A 19,358-nucleotide genomic window follows, 5' to 3' on the forward strand; every position below is an offset into this window, starting at 1 on the left:
CTGAATCTTTACCATTACTCTTGGTCTATTCGTAGTCATACAATCACATTATTCATTCAGAATCAGAACACCACCATAAAGTTAAGAAACACCATAATTAGTACCCACCTGAATACCAGATACAACGCATGTAAAAGTTAACAGCACAAAAAAAAAAACCCATGTAGCACAGCAGAGCACTTAATCCCAATCTGCCAAATTTCCACTGAACAACACTTTCTTCTTCTGGAAAGGCATAATTAAAATAGGGAAACAACATTTTAGGACTGGCATTTCACAACAACTAAAAGAAAATGTCAAGAAAGACATGGCAGTAATACAGCTAGGAGACAGGGCAACAAATGTAAAGTGGGATTTCAGAAAAATGGGAAGAAAAACTTAAGGGGCTTTTCTGTTTCTTTCAAGTATTTGAAAAGAGTAATTTAATTGTCTACTTTGAAGACTGAGCTTATCCTTCCAAGTAGCTATTGTGTTTGGATTATATCAGAAATCTTCCTGAAGTCATGGCTTTATTTCAAAGATCTGTGCTTAAGATAACTTTATTATATACAAAATGCTATACTACTCCAAATCAACAGGTAAGAAATGTTAACAATCCATTTAACTAACACTGTTGATACACCTTATGATAATACACGTTTTATGTGTTTATAAATACAACCCTATCAGAAATAACTAATGCCTACAACTTGCACAAAATTAACTGATCTCCAAAGAGAGCAGCATTACAGTAAAAGGTACTGTAAATTCATACAGTAAATTAATTACTTTACACAAGCATTTCTAGAGTTTGTCCTACACAGGATGTTTCCTGCAGAACCACAGCAGCTCTGCACTGGCTCTCATGCATACAGCTTCCACCTACTTTAGTGCAGCAGGGAGCCCCATCTAACACCTAGCCTGCACAGGGCTTGTTAGCTCAGGTTCAATGATGAATTAACCACAGCCACCTGGCTCCCAACCAGCTCAAAGCACAGGCCGAATTTGCAACATAGCATTTGGACACAACTGAGAGCGTCTCATAATGAAATTGCTTACTCACCTTATTCACCTCACTTACTTCATCCAGTGGAATAAACTACTCACCCAGATTGCTACATGAAAAGAAGATCAAGGGTCCTGTTTATTCACACCCAAGCTTACTGAACTCCGGCTTTTCCAGGTACAAAAATTTATGCTTAATAAGGTCAAAACCAAAGCGAACAATCTTTGCTGACAGCAAAGCCAATGGCACCCACTACCCTTGACAGCATTTCATGCAATGAATCTCTGATCCTTACAAACAAAAGACACTTGCTAACAGCTCCAGGACGTACATTAATAGCAAGTATCTCACTGATAAATCTTCTGGATCCCTACTTATGATTGCACTGTTTGCTCATGCATGCTGGAAACAAAACCTAAAAGTCAGGCAGCATACCAAAGGCAACACAGCCCAACAGCTACACTGGAAGCTTAGATCTGTCTAATGCTTTGCTTCACGCGTAGGGCAATAGCGCATCCATTGCACATACACCACAGAACAATCATAGTCCGAGCCTATACCATAAAATCTGGCAGTCGCGTCAAAATATATTTTTATTATTTAATAGGTAAAAAAACCCACCTGTTTTTTAGGAATTGGCTGCTAGAAAGTAAGAAACAACAGGGGCAATAAAAAAAAAATATCAAAGGCTTGTAGTGCCACCTCCTATAAAAATACGGAGATCTGATTTTAGTAATAACAGTATTAACTAGCAGACCTAAGTCTACTTGGGTTTTGTGCTACTGATGAGTTGCAAATATTAGGGAAACCCCTGAGATAATTCAAACACCTTTAAAAGCTTATGAAAGTAGGAGCAAGAAGTCCATGTTTACACCTAATCAGGTATCAGAAAACCTGCTCAGAAGCAAGTGGATGTAAATATCCCAAATGCAAGGCAAAAAGTGTCCGTCAGAACTTTCACCTTCCCAGACACCAAAGTCAATCAGCTGTAAGACATAAACCCACAGGAAATCAGACTTCACCAGTTCCAGTACTCATGGAAATACCTGATTTCTATAAATGGTAACATTTTCCACAGAGCATCTCCTGCAAGCTTCTGTAGCACACCAAGCTCAGTATTCTGTAAGGCATCTCCCTGCCCTAGACATTCACGTGCAAGCTGCTCAAATGTTTTCCCTTCCAAATGTTATTTTCTTTAAAAATACATTAAATATTTCCTCTAAAAATCCACAGCTAGTCCTATTTATGTGACTACTTGCTGGGTGGAACAAAGTTAGATGCTAAGCTGGAAATACCATAACAGCTGAGTATTTTAACTGGCAACACCCTTGTAATGACATGCCTCTGTGTCATATCAGCTCCACAACCTTACAAATCTGACATCTCTCAGCTTGAAAAATTAATTTAGCAAGTTTCTCAGAATTTCACATGCACATGCTCACACATTCTTGCATTAAAAATATTCAAGAGCATTGTATGAAGTGTATACTCACAAGCTTGATGCTTGTCAGTAATAATCTCAGCAGCCAACTGAGGCAGCTTAATACACCATCCCTCCAAAAATAGATAAAACTTTTGTGCCATACGATAATACAATTTCTATTACAGTAATTTTTCTGTAAAATAAAAAAACAATATATGACTTCTACTTTGGGTTTAGCACTGGAATTTTATCTCTTTCTAGACACAAATCAGTAGCTTTATTACCTGCACTGTTCATCAATACAGGTGTGCATTATTTACAGATTAATAATGTTATACAAGGAACTTATCCTAAATCAACATAAACTGTGTAATAAAGATGCTGCAATTCTTTGTGCGCCTAACACTGCTAGGCTTGGGGGACTTTTTTCCTCAAATTTGAAAGCAAGCATACAGCAATACGTATAAAGGCTATGCTACTTTTTCTTTACCACAGGCACTAGATGTACTTACAAAATGTAGGTTCGATCCCAATTTGAGTATTTCCTGGTAGTTTGTTTCTGCATTTTTTATCTTTAATTTTGCTGAAATTTATTTTGTTTCATTTTATAATTGCAACAAGGGAGTGGGAAAAGGGGAGAACTGAGGTAATGCTGAATTCAAGAAACCAGTAAATATCAGCGTCTTGATTCAAAATATTTCTCCTGATTAAAAGCAACCCATCCATGAGAATCAAAGAAAAAGAAGTCTGGAGATGTGCCAGTTCATACAATAACTATGTTTATTTGTCTTAATAAATATTTAAGAAACATGGCTTGTGGTATTTGATATAACTGAGCCCGTGGTTAAAAGACCTCTCTCCATGACATAAGCAAATACAGTCTATTCCTCTTTATTTGTCTGACTTCTCTTTGGCATTCAAGGCTAATCTGCTTTTAGGTCAGGAAAAAGACTGTGGTCTATCATTTTAAACAAACCATTGTAGTAAAACGTGAACAGGAAATTCCTAACTACGCTGTTCAAAGAACAATGATTAGAAAAACAACACTCGCTCACAAAGTACAAGGAGCCCATGAACTGCCACAGCACAGGCTGCATGGAAATTTGGGAAATATAAAAAAAACCCACACACAGTCACCATGCTCATTTTTATTTCCCCACTCCACCCACCCCATCCCCAACTCAGTCCTCCCCACCAGGGCCAGGGTCCTTTGGACCTTGCCAAGGGAGAAACCTTCTGATCTGAAGGGGGAAGGGTGCAGTATATACAGCTCTGTCTGATACCTTGGAAATATCCGGCCTGCGGGAGTTAGTGCAGGCATGCCATTCATTCCACAACGTATAAATGCCCTCTTTAGAGCCTCATCTAAGCAGCAGTTTCATTTGGATTTTGAGGCACAGGTCTGCCTTGTTTTTCAATAAGCTGCAAGCTATTTTTACTATTAAGGGAAAAAAAAAATCCATCCAACCCAACATTTTAAAAGTATGCCTGCTACCATACAGAGAGTATATAAAATGAGTAAAATGTGGGCTCAAGGAAAATCTCCTACACTAGCATTCTACTCATAGCAAATTTCCTACTCCTGAAAAAACAAACCAACCACCAAAAACTAAACCCCCAGAACCCCACTAAAACTCATTTATTTTAAATTCTATCAGATGTAGTACCTTAAAATAAAATGTTCAGAAATTCCTTAACCAAAGTGTTCTGACAACTATTTGGATATTATTCTTTTAATAGTCCAGACATCTGACTACTTTCGTTAACGGGGAGGAACAACCCCAATGTATTCCTAATTTGAGACAAATCACAGTAAAGGGGAACTACTTCACTTTAAATGTACTAACATTACACTTTTTTTCTTTACTGAAGACATATCCTTAGATATCCCTGGATACAGGGATTAGTATTAAAATCTTTATTCACTTAGGAAAATAAGCTTCAGAGCACATGCATAAAAATCTAAAAGGCCACAGACAGAAAATGAACATATAATCAGGAAAGACTTGCATTTTAAAGAACACTATTCATGGACTGGAGGGTGGGGAAAAAAATTCCACAGCCAGGACATTAGTTTTGGGGTGATCCTAATGAAACCAGAGTTCTGAAAACCAGTTATTTTTTAGAGAGGACAGAAAAGTCCTTTATAAATGTCCCACAGACTCTAAATGTAAGGAAAATAGAAGAAACTTACGGTTATGATTAATGTAAAAAATAAACATGATTTTCTTAATCTACTGACTTCAGAAAGAATAAAACAAGTATGTGAAGAACTGTAGGCAAATGGTCAGTCATATGTGCAAAACTTCAAAGCCCCAGATGTTCGCATACCGTACATAATTACACAATTTATTACAGTAAGTTTTAATGATAAAATGATATGGCTGCATTTTAAAACAACAAAACATTTTAAAATTTCTGAACCCCTGACATGTAAGGTGCTAGAAGAAAAAAAAGACCCAACAACAAAACAAAACAAACAAACAAAACCAGCATTATCCATATCCTTTTTCAGATACTACATTCAAAAGAATCAGGTAATGGCCAAAAAGTTTCATACAAGTGAGAAATTAGGAAAAGAAATATAAGCTTGAACTCAAGGATCCAAATCAAGTCCTGGTCAATAGTCATGAAAATGTATTACCACTTCAGAGCTGTTTGGCAGATATTGTGAAACAGAACAGAGGACACAGCTCACCCTTAGCAAGCAGAATACCCAGAGAACAAGATCAGCTACATCATCACTGTTACTGAACAAAAGCCCCGAACAGGCATGGACAGATCTACAAGATTACTCCCAGAAGTAATTTACCTAACATGATATTACAGCAGACTGGTACAAAAGAGTTCACTCTGTACCTGAAACAAGCTCTACATACAAGGAACTTGATATTGCTTCAGTGGATGGGAGTTTACAAAAATGGACTGTTTTCCATAGCCACTGTAGCTTTACCTAGTCTGTCAGATTTCCAGAATATTGTGACAAAATTGATGAATACTTGTTTAAAAAACAAACAAACAAACAAACAAAAAAGAAAAGAAAAGAAAAAAAACCCACCCATATCTTCATCAATATGAACCATCTAGTGTTTTGCTTTTATTAAGTCATGGAAGGACATTCTGTGACATGGCTGAGCATGAAAACCAGTTTACATCTAAGTTTAATGAAATGTTCAAGTTGCTTTTTAAATTCCCTTCTGTGAAAACTTAAGACTTCTTTTTCTAAGCACTTGACACACTCCTAGAAAAGAAGAAGTTGGGATATCAAACTTTGTGCCAGAATTCCCACAAGCTGTTTCTGAAAATGTATTAAAAATTAAAGTAGTTGATAATTCTCTAAGATGCCCCTGAATCCTAGACACCCTAAGTACAGATTCAGTACAAAGAATTCTGAGTAATATTTAGAAATAATGATATGAAATGCTACAGTGCTACTACACAAAAAACTAATCATGGCTCAGCACACCTTCCACAGATCATTTCCCACAAGCATTTCTCACTTCCGACTTTCCAGACTGTAAAGCTGGAATAATGTTTACCTACAGAAGCACTGAGGCTATAGCTGTAAGAAATACTGCAGATAGTAAGTCACTTGAAATTACAGATGGTTAAATGACTTTTTACAAAGCATTAATGTGTTCTTTACTACATGTTTGTAAAGGTTTTTCCTCTGAAAGCCACCTATCACATTTAATTGAAGAAATTTATAGTACTTCTACAAAACTTCATATAAGTACATATGGAAAACTACTAAAAAAAAAAAAAAAAACAGGAATTTGCAAAGCATCTTATTTTACAATAAGAAAATAACTTCTGGAATTGGAAATATAGTGTCTTCATCCCACAGTCAATCAGAATCCAAAAGTCAGCATAATGATACATATCTTGACATTTTATGCCAAAAAGCAGGCTAAAGGGAAAGATTTGTTTGAAAGCAAGAATTGAGGGGTTTATTTCACAATTTCTTGGGAAAAAAAAAAAATTGTAGCAATACCCTATTGAAAACCAAAAGCAACCCATACAAAACAACAACAAAAAATCCCAATTTACCACTTTAACACTACTTAAAACAAGTATGCAGAGTTCAGCAGTTATTTTTTTTCCCCTCAACATCATCATCTTCTTCCTGAATAGAAAGCACTTAACTAACACACTTCAAGAACTGTAATGATGCTTCACAATGCACAACAATTCTAAGGGACTTAGCTGAAATGGCTGTTCATTAAGATCAAAGAAAATCCTTCTTAAATTCAGTGCATTACATGGTGTTATGAGAAATCAAGAAGTTTAGATGCATCAGTACACAAGACTCTCAAAGTGCAGAGAACTATTAAAACACAAGGCAAAAGGAAGGATCAGGCCAAGCCCTCTGACCTCTCACTCTGTCTCTGTGCATGCTGCTCTCTGACTAAGGCGAAAAGCTTAAGATAGCAGTTACTTCTTGGACTTCTAAATAAGTCTATTTTAGCTACTTTTGATTGATACAGGTAACTAAAGAGTCACTTCTTTCTGAAGTCCTAGATGTGAATTAGCATATTAAGATCCTGGACCATGTGTGCATTAAGCTGCAGTTTCCAAGGGTTGAGAACTGTGTGAAACCAGAAAGTTTTCACAACAGATCTTCCTCTTGATGACATGAGATTTCCCGCCAAAGTTCCCCTAGAGCCAACACAAATGTACGGCTAACCAGTCCAGATGCAAAATACAGCTGATGCAAAAATACCTGACCATTTTTAATTAAAAAGCTTTTACTTCTCTTTTGGGGAAAGTAATTTTTTTAGGCCTCTGTGAAACATGAAGAGTTAGTCAGAACAATGTCTTTTGCCATGCAGACAAGATAGAAGCTCAAATCAAACTGTGATTAAGGAGGCTACAATGGATTATCAAAATACTTCTAAAAGAAGAATCCATTGTATGAAGCATTATCAAATGAAGAAAATAGAAGCTCACACATGTAGGTATGATTATGGAAGGCCTGGATTTGATTACTTTGAGAGGAATCTCAAGACATAGGAAAAATTAAACCATCAGTTCAAAGGAGAGCATTTTAGCCATCTTTCTGCAAGCTGGTACTAGCAAATGTTTTTCTATTCTATAATTCGATCGGCTCAGCTGAGCAGCTACATTAAACACAGAAGTAGAATTCAAATACCTGTGCAGAGTCTTAAGCACATGGTGCCTATTTATCACAAATCTCAATACACCCATAACCACAAGAGCACTGCTAGGTTTTCCCTTGAATAAACTATGAGCTGGCAAAAAAGCAAAGATAAGACATCTCAAACCAACACAAAGTAATGATACGTGAATTGACTCAACAACTCGTTAAAGTTGTAAAGTAGGTATGCTTTATTCAGCGCTGAGGTGCATGGGGATAGCTCCTCCAAAGTATGCACACCCAGGGTCGTTTTTCCTTTACATTTATTCTCTTAAGGTATACATATGCATTAGATTTCTGATACGCCTATACATATTTAGTATCTATCTCCGCTTCATATTACAATGAGCTAGAAGGTCCTTTGCGCCTGCGCAGTGCCCCCTCTGCATCAGTAACATACACTTTTTCTTCTTAAACACGATCACTCAGGACACAAATACAGCTGGAAATAAGCATATGAACATGCAATATGAATATATACATGTTCTGTAACTGAATTTTGACAAATTATTGCATTTCCAGTCTTTACATGCATTTCCAATTATTTTATTATTACTATACAAATGAGAGGTCAGATATACCTTCTCTAGCTCATAATGGATAATCACCAGGTTAATGAGTTAGTCTCTAACACTGTAATTGCTGACTATTTAGATAGTACTAAAAATTGATCTATGATCCAACAGCCATGATGGTCATTAAATCAATTTTAATTGGATTCTACGGTTCACTTTTTATGAAGGATTTTCAGGGATTTTTATCTATGTGCCATATCACATCTTTAATACTATGAGTCTCAGTCTCACCCAAAAGATGTCATCGGGAAAAAGCAGAAGACACTCAAGTGTTTAAGCAGTAATTTCCAAACATGTGCAATACTTTCTCCATCTACTAATTATCCCTATATTGAAAAAATAAAAAATATCCCAACCACCACAATGATAGTTTACTTTTTATTCTGAAATTCTTTTAAGTGTGCATGGAATTGCTTTTCAAATTAAGTAACTTTAGACTGTATCCTCCTCTGAGAAGCGTGCCACTGTTTGTTTATGTTATAGAATTAGATAATTATGCAGTACATCAGCTGCCTTTTCGAACATGGATAAGCCACTTTCTAAGAACACGCTGTGCATTAAGGTTTTTTGAAGTCTTATTTTTAGCTGTTTAAACTGTAATCCAAGATTAAATAAATTAATTTTGAAATATTATGCATTTTCAGCTTTGATACCAAACTTTGCATTTTGCCATAAAGAATCCTAATCACTGTGTGTGTAAAAAGAGCTTCAGCCTAAGTACAATATAAATCAAAATAGTTTCAACAAGATTCTCCATAGATATTTCATCTTGAAAATAACTCTTTCAGAAAGCTATGAAAGATAGCCTTTGATTCTCTGTTGCCGATTCAAGGATGTTAATATCACTGTACTTTATTTTTGTCCCATTGCCAGTTAGATACACTGAAATAGAAAAGGCTTTGAAAACAAAAATAAAAAAACTAGTTGCTTCAGTTTCAATATTTGCTAATTCAGCCCTTGATGGCAATTAGCTCCTTCAGCCAAAAGAGCTAACAGTACAGCACAGAACTGCCTCCGTCCTGCAAACCACAGGGAGACCACCAAGTTCATCAATGGATGCAAGAGCCTTTCCTACTCCAGCAAATGTACAAAAAGGCAGAGAAACAAACTGATAAATACTTCAGCTTGTTTGATCATGCAACATATACCTAGAGCAAGCCTCACCAGGAGGCTGGCTGTATTAAATGGCTGACTCAAATGACTGAATGGGCCACTAGAAGTGACAGATCAAGTCTCCCCATGCTTTTAGCACACCCTAATGTTACCAAGTCCAAGTTAATTTTCCTATCTGAAACAGAAACAAGAAATGATCAAGACCCTTCTAGCATGACAGAACAAAGCTTACATCTCCATGCCCTCGCCATTAGTTAAGAACCAAGGGATTTATCTCCATGAAATAGGCTTGGGATTGGTAGCAGGGAAAAAAGTACAGAGTCCTTGCTCCTCTCCATAAGCAGAGACAAAAATCTTGATCATCCAATTCAAATATTACAGCCTTCTCCTCTACAACCTGACAATTTCAACCTTGACCCATTCACATCTCTAGAAGACTTCACAGTCCCACTACCACAATCTTTTAATGAGTTGTAGCTCCAAACACTGGTGACAAAGCCACCTTCAAAGTCCCCCCAGTAGCTGCTTTGTGGTTTTTGTTATTACCTTGACATGTCTTTTCACGTTCCACCCTTACCCAGTTACACGCTACTGCTTCAACACCCAACTGAGATTCTGCTTGGAAGTGCCCCACTGTCAAGATCTTCCTCACATCTGGCTTATACTTAGTTCCCTCTCATACACACCTCCAAGGTACCACACTGATGACACTTTCCCCATTCTGGTCCCACATCCAATTTCCTCATGCACCAACTTTGTTCCCTGACAGTGATGGCAATGCTCACCGCTGACTTCAACAAGTACTTCATGAGTGTTTCCAAGCTGATGCTGATGCCCCAAACTCAGTAGCCAAATTGGTTCCTGCTGCTTGTAGCCCTCTCACCTCTTAACAGCAACTTCAGTGCTGCTACTCAGCTGAAAAACTGACACCTATTTAATTGACTTCTGTTGATTTTTATATATCCATCTGGTGTCTGAAAAGTGAATCCTTCCTTTTTAAACATAACTTGAAGATTGTTTAGAGATGTGTTTTACTATGGGGGTATTTTAAAAATCAGTAGTCAAGAATGCCATTCACAAAGAGGATTTACTCAAAGAAGTTTCTAAACCGACTCATCGCTTTTGCCTAATCCAGTTCCTTACTGAATTAAACTTAATTGACATAAGCCACTTAAATACCCATCTGCCCTAAAGGTTAAGTCAGCTTAGGGAATTAAACCGGCTGACAACTACCCTCCCCAAAAGAGAGAAATAAAATACTGCATAGGAGTTATTTTGCCAATTCGTCTTACTTTAAGGTCAACTAAACACTGGTATCAGTGCAAAAGAGGGATGAGACCGTGCAGCTGGGGGGAGGACTCTTCTACTCTTGGCAGCAACTAACCAGTAGCTGAAGTGTGCTACATTGTGAAACCTAGCTGAGTGTGCAGGCTGCTCTGCCAGAGCAGGCAGAGAAGTAGGAAAAGCACCTACAGCATGTTTTCTTTAGCTAGCTTCTTTCAACCAGAAACAAGATTACTTAAAAGCTGCAATACTGGCTGGCTTTCCTGGTGAATGTGAACTGTCACATCTGCAGCAGATAAGATATTCAGGAAGTTCTATTTTTAAGCGTAGGCAGAAAAAGTATTAGTTTTACTTTGTTTCACCAAAAGATCAACTAAGTATTTCTGTCTGGACTCACATACAATGTTACAAAGCTCTAGCTTCCGGTAAAAAACACAAAATTATAAATGAACATTAACAGACACTTCTGTGAAGCTTGTTAACAGGACTTTGCTATAGATAAGTTTCTAATTTTTTTTACTGCCTACAAGTCATTTGTTCTTATGTTTGCATAGTGCTGTCACTGTATTTACATTCACTAAAAGCACTAAGTTGTTATCTCTCGAACTAAACTTATCACTAGAATCCAAGCCTAAATAGGAGTTTTTTTCTCCAGATAGTAGAACTTAAAACCCAGCCCTAGTCTTGTGACATTTCAAATCTTGCATTCTCACATGTGCAGATTATAGATCCTGAAAAGCAGACACTTCCCACACACACACCCTTTAGAAGACAGATTAATACAAATACCCAATTTTCTTGTAACAATACTTGGTGCTGCTTAATGACAATAAATACAACCATTATGCCTATACTAACTCAGATATAAGTTGATTTATACATATAAGAAACAGGAAAGTATCTTCTCCCACAGTTTTGAGCACTGTGAACATAGATCCCAGTTTCTCAGTTTGTAAGACCCAACACATACATGAGGCAGTCAAGAGAACCCTTCAAGCAAAAGCCCTCAGAACATCTGCCACTACATTGCTGTAACACACTGAAGACACAAGTGCTAATTTAAACCTTTCTAGCATGCCCACAAATACAATAAGGCAGGTGCCTGCATTTCTTATCTAATTCCTGAAAATACTTCAATTTGGAGGTAAAAACTACACACACAAAAACCTCCTTCACCCTTAACAAAACAGTAAGCAGCTTAACAGCGGGTTTTGGTAATGAAGTTACCATGGCTCAATAGCTGTTTTGATCTTTAGCATACACACATTAGGTCTTGCAGCTTTATGCCACCTAAGCTAGATTTTCAAAATACATGTTTTTTAACCAGTAAAGATCAATTAAATGAATCATAATTCACTACTACCGTACTATAAGGAAAACCTTTCACCTCCCACCTCTGCCTTCCGAGACACTGAAAAACTACTAGAAACATTTTTCATCCTCAATGATTAGATATGCAGCACTCATTTTTAACAATGCTTAATAGCAAGAAAACATGAATGCTCACTTCATATAGGCATTGCTTTTTCCCAAGCAACATGTATCTGGCACTGAATTAAAAGCTACTTTTTAAAAAACATTTCAATCAGAGCTAGAGTCAAGGGGAGGAGGGGGGTAATAATTTAGAATTATTTACCATTCACTTGCAATCACAATCTATCAATCAAATGGAAGACTAAGCTTGAAAAACATGCCCAATTCCAACTAACATTAATTCTAGGAAGCTTGCACCTATACTCATTTTTAATCACAAACATTTTCATGGGATTTACTCACAATATAAAGTTAAATATCTGCCTGTTTGAAGATACCAGCCAGGATGAACAAAAAAAACCCAAATAAAAAACAAACAAACAAACACCAAAACAAACCAAAACAAACCAGGAATGCATCTCCCTCCTGAAAGGCAGAGAAGTAGATTTATCATGACATACCTGCATGTGAAACTTTCAAAAAAAAGTCAGCTACAGCATGCCTTTAAAAATATTACTGAACTATTCTGATCAAGAACTAAAGTACAAATATGTGCAGACTGCCCAAGGAGGCTTAGGGCACCACAGCCCTTTCTCAATTCCATGTGCTACAGCAAGTATTCCTAGTCACATGCCAGGAAAGCAGTCGCACAGCTGCATAGCTTTCCCATCCACACTGTGTCTTGCAGCCAGGCTTGACATTTGCACCAAAAATTCAAAACATCTGGATTTCAAGTACTACTTTATGTGTAATACTTTTAACATAAAGTTTATCAAGTCCACTGTATTCACTGCTAACTTGAGGTAATCAAATGATGCAACTGCAGTGACCCAGATGCCTCAAGTGACGGATATGATGTGGATCTTCCTCCTTGCTGTGTTATGAGAAACAACCAGAGAGAAAGGCCCTCCACTTTCTGATGAAAGAATGGCTGCTCTGCCAATCCTTAGGAGATATATTTAGCTATATATATTATATATAGGTCAAGTAATATATCATGCAATGCAGGCAGTAAAAATAGATGGTCATAGACAATGGGATTCCAAGCAATAGCTGACTTGTATCAGGCAAAAAAATTTGAACTACATAATTTCATCTAGAGAACTAAAGGAGTGGAAGAACTACTCTGACATTTAATATCTCTTACTATTAAAAACATATCGTATTTCTGCTTTCAACTTCTGACTACCAGATACTATTACATATCTACTAAACAAAAAGCTCTAAGTCTCCAGTATCATCTCTTTTTATGATCAAACCACTTCCAAAACACCTCTTCAACTGAATAAATTCAGCTCTTTTGCTCTCACGGGAGAGTATATTTTCCAGATCCATACTCATTCAATTGTATTTTTTCTTTACATTCATCTCTATCTTTTGTAAGCTTGGCACTAACAGCCTAGAGACCCAATCTATAAAATCATGACCAAATTAGTGGAGTTCTGCTTCCCTTTAAACATTTTCAAAGCATCACTTCCAAGAATAGATTTGTGACCTATAGGTTACATTTTGTGCCTTACATTAACAGTCTGCACCACAGTCAAATAAAGCACACGATGTAAATCTGTCCAGTCATTGTAATGTTTTCAGAGGGAATATTAAAAGAATGATGAACACTTTGTTTTCTTCCCATTCCACAAACAGCATTAGTTCAAAACAAAATTATGAGTTGATAATCATAATACAGCAAAAAGGAAGCAGACATGAAAAGTCTGAAAATACATACAAACTTGACGCAAACTTTCAAAAATGGCAGGGGTACTAACTACCCTGTTGCCTTCGTCTTTTCATGCTTTGCAATACAAGTATTTAAATTCTAATACCAAATGACACTAACTGCAACTTTCAGTGCAGGAGTTTAAGCCAGGTCCAGAAAAATGCTGCTTGTGAAAAATCTTCTTCTGATTGTCTCCGGGTTGCTAAATGATGTCAACTGGACAGATACTTTCCTATACGCTACGGAGGTATTTTGTTGCGTGGATAAAGTGGTCACTGCATTTCTAACCATACCATGCACTGGTGTGCCAAAAGATCCTTTGCCTCACTAGAGAGGCACGTATTTCAATTTGGGCAAAAAAAAAAGTAGAACTGATGCTTATCACTTCATAGCCCTCTGATCTGGCCTCAGAGATGCTCCTCTCCACGTATCAAATAAGGCAAGAAAATACATGAAAAAGTAGTTTGTGACTAAAGAAGTAGTTAATCAATTAAGCCTGGAATTTTCTAGCTTTGAATATCTGACGTGAATATTCTCTCAATTTAAGTTTCTTACTTGCTTCCTTTATAAAACTAAACTGAGGAAATAGAAATCACATTGTGCAGCATCACACACACTGGCACTTGGGTTTGAACACCTCACTTTGCTCCTTGCCATAAGAGAGGAAACAACAGTAGTAATAGCCTTTGTCCTACCCAACAGAGAGAAGAGGCAAATTGGGTAACAGAGACATTTGCCAAATGCAAATAAATGATGAGTAAGGGGTCTTGAAATTGTTCAGCAAGAATCAGACAGCACTTTTGGACCTTTCTGGCCATTACTCTCCTGAGCATTTCTATTCTGCATCCTAATAACATAGATACCTGCCTCATGACTTCCCCAAGCTGACTCTTTGTTTCAAGCCCATTAGCCTTTCCCACTTATTTTCATTCTCTACAATTCTGACTTTTTTCATCAGTCTTCATCAATTTCATCAATTTTTTTCATCAATCCAGCACATCTTACACTTCCTGACCCCCATCCTTACATTTCACATGTAGTTCTTGTATTTCACCTTCCACTCATCTTCCCTTCTTCACCTAGACTTTGCATGCTGCCCTACATGCGTATTTTCCGACTCTGAAGATTCCTCATCCAAACTCAGTGCTCCTTCTTTTCCCTCAGGGTTCCATGTACAGCCAAGAAAAGAGCTGACACCCTCACACCCTGAACCCTCACCAGACCAGTTTCTTCTTACCTGTTTTTCCCTGCCCTACTGGTTTTCAGTCCAGTTCCCCTACTTTTTTCTTCCCAGGCTTTAGGTACCATCCTCCTTCTCCCTACCCCCAACTCCTGACTGCTTTGCTTTCTACAACCTAACAAAGGTTTCCACACAGCCCCTTACACCCCGTCCAACTCCAAGGTCAGCCCTGCTTGTTCCCATTCTACTTGTTCTAACCCACCTCCTCTACAAGGCCAGAGTTTTTTTCCTGTGCACAAATTAAGCACCTTTTAGGTCTTGGAATTAAGATGCTGATAAGGACACAGGACAGAAAACCTCTCAGATTACAATTAATGTAAGAGCAGTCCAGTTTGCAGGAAGTTCCTGTAAAAGCAGATGCTAAAATTTAAGTCTTTACCTAGCTCATACCAATTTTTCATATCCTCCCAAACTGGCCCAAATGGATGATTTCTCCATGCAGAAACACTCCTACACTTCACAAGTTTAAAATCCTCATTTCAAAGCCAGATGATTCAAACTTTCAAACAAGGCAACCCACTTCAGGAAGCTGAAGGAAACACTCCCTCTCCCCTAGAGTTAAAAAAAACCAACACTGTATTTTAGCTGAAGTTTCCACATACAACAAATCTAACAAGACTCACCAGTTTAGAAAACTTTTGCCAAATACCAACAGTTTTGGCTAGGCTCTAATCACTTGAAAACACAGTCTTGTAACAAACAGCCACAGTAATAAAATCTTTGGTGCCACAAGGATCATCAATATCAACCACAAACATCATCGGTCTTTTACAGGACCATTTACAACAGCCAGTTATTGACCAGAATCTCGATATAGCAAGTATTCTACAAACACAAGATAAAAAACTCAGTTTGCTGCCTTAAGATCTTACAATCTATTAAGATAAACCACAGCTTCTAAGAGATGAAAACATGCAGTGAATGGCTCCATTTCGAGATTTACAGGATCTGCTAGACAATCATCTGCAATCTATTCATTACACACAGATCAACACAGTATCTTCCCCAACCTAACCACTAATTTGATACCAAAGATGCTTCTCAAATCTGCCAATTTTATCACACATCTGCTATTCTCCCTCTTTTTTTTCTTCACTTATTCCACTTTTTTATACCAAAATTCATAAAATATGTACTTCCGAGTCCTTTAGCCCCTCTCACTCTACATTATTTTGACTTACCCTCCCTGCCCTCATTACCTTCTCTTTCCCAAACTCCAAAATCCTTTACAGAGCAGATTTCTCCTTTCTCAACTTCTCAATTTAGTATTTCCTTCTCTTCTTGGCTTCAACTGGAAAAACGCGGGGGGGGGGGGGGGGGGGGGCGCGAAGCATGAGATTTTTGTTTTGTTTTTTAATCAAATAACTACTTCAAATTAAATTCACTAACCAAACTATACAAAAGGCTGAGATAAGCCTGTGAGGATGCCTATGAGACTACTGCCCATAGGAAAGCTTTGAGGTACTGATTCTCAGAGCCTTGATGAGGTGCAGCATGGCCTAAGGTCTCATAGTTTTGTCCAGTTCCTCCTGGATAGAAAGAAGACCACACAAACGGGGGGGCTTATCTCTGTCACCCTACACCAAACTCACAATGCTGAGCTACCTATTATACAAGTAGATTATTCTGCCCTCCACTTTTTCAACTTCTTTTTTTGGGGAAAAAAAAAAAAAAAACAAAAAATCAACAAATCTTCAGTATCATTTCCTGCTGCTCTGACCTTCCTTTCGCAAACTTCATCAGAACACAGCTAACCTGATCCTTTCCTAGTTTTCTGCTGCCCATGGGAATGCGAATAGTTGGAATGAAAGCCAAAAAGGCTGGTCACTTTCTACTATGCAGAACACAGGCATCCTTGACCTTTTTCAAGGCCAGGCTGGACAGGGCTTTGAGCAACCTGGTCTAGTGGCAAAGCAGGTAGGTTGGCTCCCTTTCAACCCTAACCATTCTATGATTCTGTCTCACTGAAGTAACACCACCAGCCTGTTCTCAACCCGAGATTAACACTGCAATCATATAACTGGCTCCTGCTATTTGAGTTCTAAAGAAACTACTGATAGTTCTCATGAAAACACAATTTTCTATCTGCCCCAATGTAAACATCTCAATCTCTGCTCTACAACCTGTTCTTACCCAATGTGAAAAATAAATCTGAGTTTAAACATTGGTGTGAAATATTTAAACAAATTTTCAAGCATGTGGGGCATTTCAATTATTTCTTCAAAGCATTAAGTCATAATTTTATCAATACTATTGAAGTTGAATGAAACAAGCTTTAAACACTGTAGTAAATGGCTGCCTTTTTCATTATTCTCTGTATACAAGATATTCCAGAAGACAAAACCACATAACCTCTGAAATTTAATGGAAAGGATGACATGTAGAGAAGCCACAGACAGGTTGTTATGTCATTGGTTACCTTTATAACAGCACAAGTAAACGAACAACACTGCTACGCATTTTAATGTAGAAAAATGTGCTATCTAAAACACATTAACAAATATTTAACGCATCAGCAAAAGAATATGTGCATGCATAAGTACGTCTAAATAATGAGACAAAGAATCTTGATCTGGTAGGTAAATATTTAGACCATTTAAACAGTTATGTATCATTGTGCAATGTGACAGGAATCTCTCAAATTACTAGTCTTTAACCCAGACTGTGCTCAAATGCTTCTGTGGCCTTCTTAACATTCCAGGCATACTTCTGGCAAGGTAGCTCTGGCTGAGGTTCAAACTGTCCTTGTCCAACTTTCACTTACTATAAAAACATTGTTTAATATAGAAAAGCATACACAGAGACATATGTTTCTTATTTCGCAGACACCCAGAATACTGACACTTGTGTTCACTAACCCCGTGTGGAAATTTTTATGCGAACGCTTCCAAGCAAGGTACCGGGCAGCAGCAGCTACAGGCAGCCCATGCTTCCACCAGTTTTAAGCTAGGACGCTTGAAGATTAGTTATAACTCAATTCTACTGAAAAACATGAAACCTGCCCAAATTTATTCGAACTAATTAAAACGGAAAGGTCTAACTCAAGCTCACCACACACCGCCAGGCCTGAGAGATGTGAAAATGCTATCCCAAAACAGCACAGCAGACGGCTAATTTGCAACAGACCACGTATTTGTCAAATTAACTGCAGGAATTTACCGGCTTGCTTACCTCCACGCAGCGTTATCTTTTATGAGGAGGTAATCTACCAAATTACTTCAGCATGCCTCCAGCCTGCTGCTGCCAATTAGTTCAGCACGGCTAATAAATCAGGATGCCCAAGACACTGGATTACAGGGGAGCTAGTCCAATATTTGAGAACTATAAACAGAAGCAGTATGGTCCAGCCTCCCTGTCTCCCCCCACAGAGAGACAGAGCTTGGTCTGAGCACCCACCACGGGCAAAAAGTGCCGTAATTCCCGTATTTTCTTGCTGTGATCTAACATTAACGCTACCGGCAAACCCCATCGCCACTGGGGCGGGGGTTCTGCACCTCAGGTCTCCACACGCACGGTCCGAAGAGGGCCGATGTGACAGGGTCCGTACCTCCCCCTCCCCGCCATCCCGGCCCGGCTTCCCGCTCCGGACGCGGGGAGGTGAGGCGGAGCGCCCCGCCGCCAGCGGCACCGGCGGCCCCGCCGCCCACACCCTCCCTTGCGGCCACGGACGGGGGAAGGAAAATGTCGCCGATGGGCCCGGCCCCGCAGCACAAGGGGAAAGGGCGCGCAGAGAAACGGACGGAGAGGCCTCGAAAAGGCCTCTCCTGGCGCGTTCTTCGGCAGCGGGGCCGGCGCCCGGCGGCATGAACCGAGCTCGGGCCCTCCTTCCCCCGCGATCTCCCTCGCCCGCCGGCGGCTCCCGCCCCTTACCTGTCGCGGGGGTCGATCCACGAGGTCTGCCGGGTGTTATGGTCAATGTAAAAGACTCGCCCGTCGAAGTCCCTCGCCTCCTCCCAGCCGGCGGGCAGCGGTAGCTCCGAGCTTTCCCGGCCCCGCTGCCCGCCCGCCGGCGGCCCGCCGCCCTGTCCCGCCGCCACTTGCTGCTGCTGCCGCCGCCGCCGCCCGCCGCTCAACCACGGCATGGCCGCTCCGCCGCCGGGCCGCCACCGCCGCCGCCCAGCTCCGGCCGAAACCCGTTCTCCACCCGCCGCCGCCGGGGCAGCTCCCGTCCCGCCCGGGCCGCGGCTGCCCGCCGCCGCCTCCTCCTCCTCCTCCTCTTCCTCCTCCAGCACTAACAGACGGCCCCGCAGGGAGCGGGACTCGGGCGGCTCCGGCCGCTCCGCACCGGGCTCATCCTCCCTCACTCCAGCCCCGCTCCGCGCCGGGACCAGCCCCGCCGCGCTCCCTAACCCCGCCCGAGACCTGCCCCGCGCTGCCGCGGCTCCCACCC

At 39.6% G+C, this 19,358-nt stretch overlaps 1 protein-coding gene across 4 annotated transcripts in view; it reads right to left on the minus strand.

Annotated features, from left to right (window-relative positions):
• Window positions 1-19,121, minus strand: part of WWC3 (WWC family member 3) — a 105,335-nt gene extending 86,214 nt beyond the window's left edge. For 2 of the 4 annotated variants that reach the window (XM_065677469.1, XM_065677467.1), the window contains exon 1: window positions 18,839-19,121. In XM_065677469.1, the coding sequence (XP_065533541.1) occupies window positions 18,839-19,050 (212 nt within the window). In that variant the 5' untranslated portion in view covers window positions 19,051-19,121. The remainder of the gene's footprint in view (window positions 1-18,838) is intronic. The other 2 variants (XM_065677468.1, XM_065677466.1) reach the window with 2 other exon arrangements.
• Window positions 19,122-19,358: the final 237 nt, after the last annotated feature.

This window comes from Lathamus discolor, chromosome 4, assembly GCF_037157495.1.
Source record: "Lathamus discolor isolate bLatDis1 chromosome 4, bLatDis1.hap1, whole genome shotgun sequence".
NCBI classification, from domain to species: domain Eukaryota; kingdom Metazoa; phylum Chordata; class Aves; order Psittaciformes; family Psittacidae; genus Lathamus; species Lathamus discolor.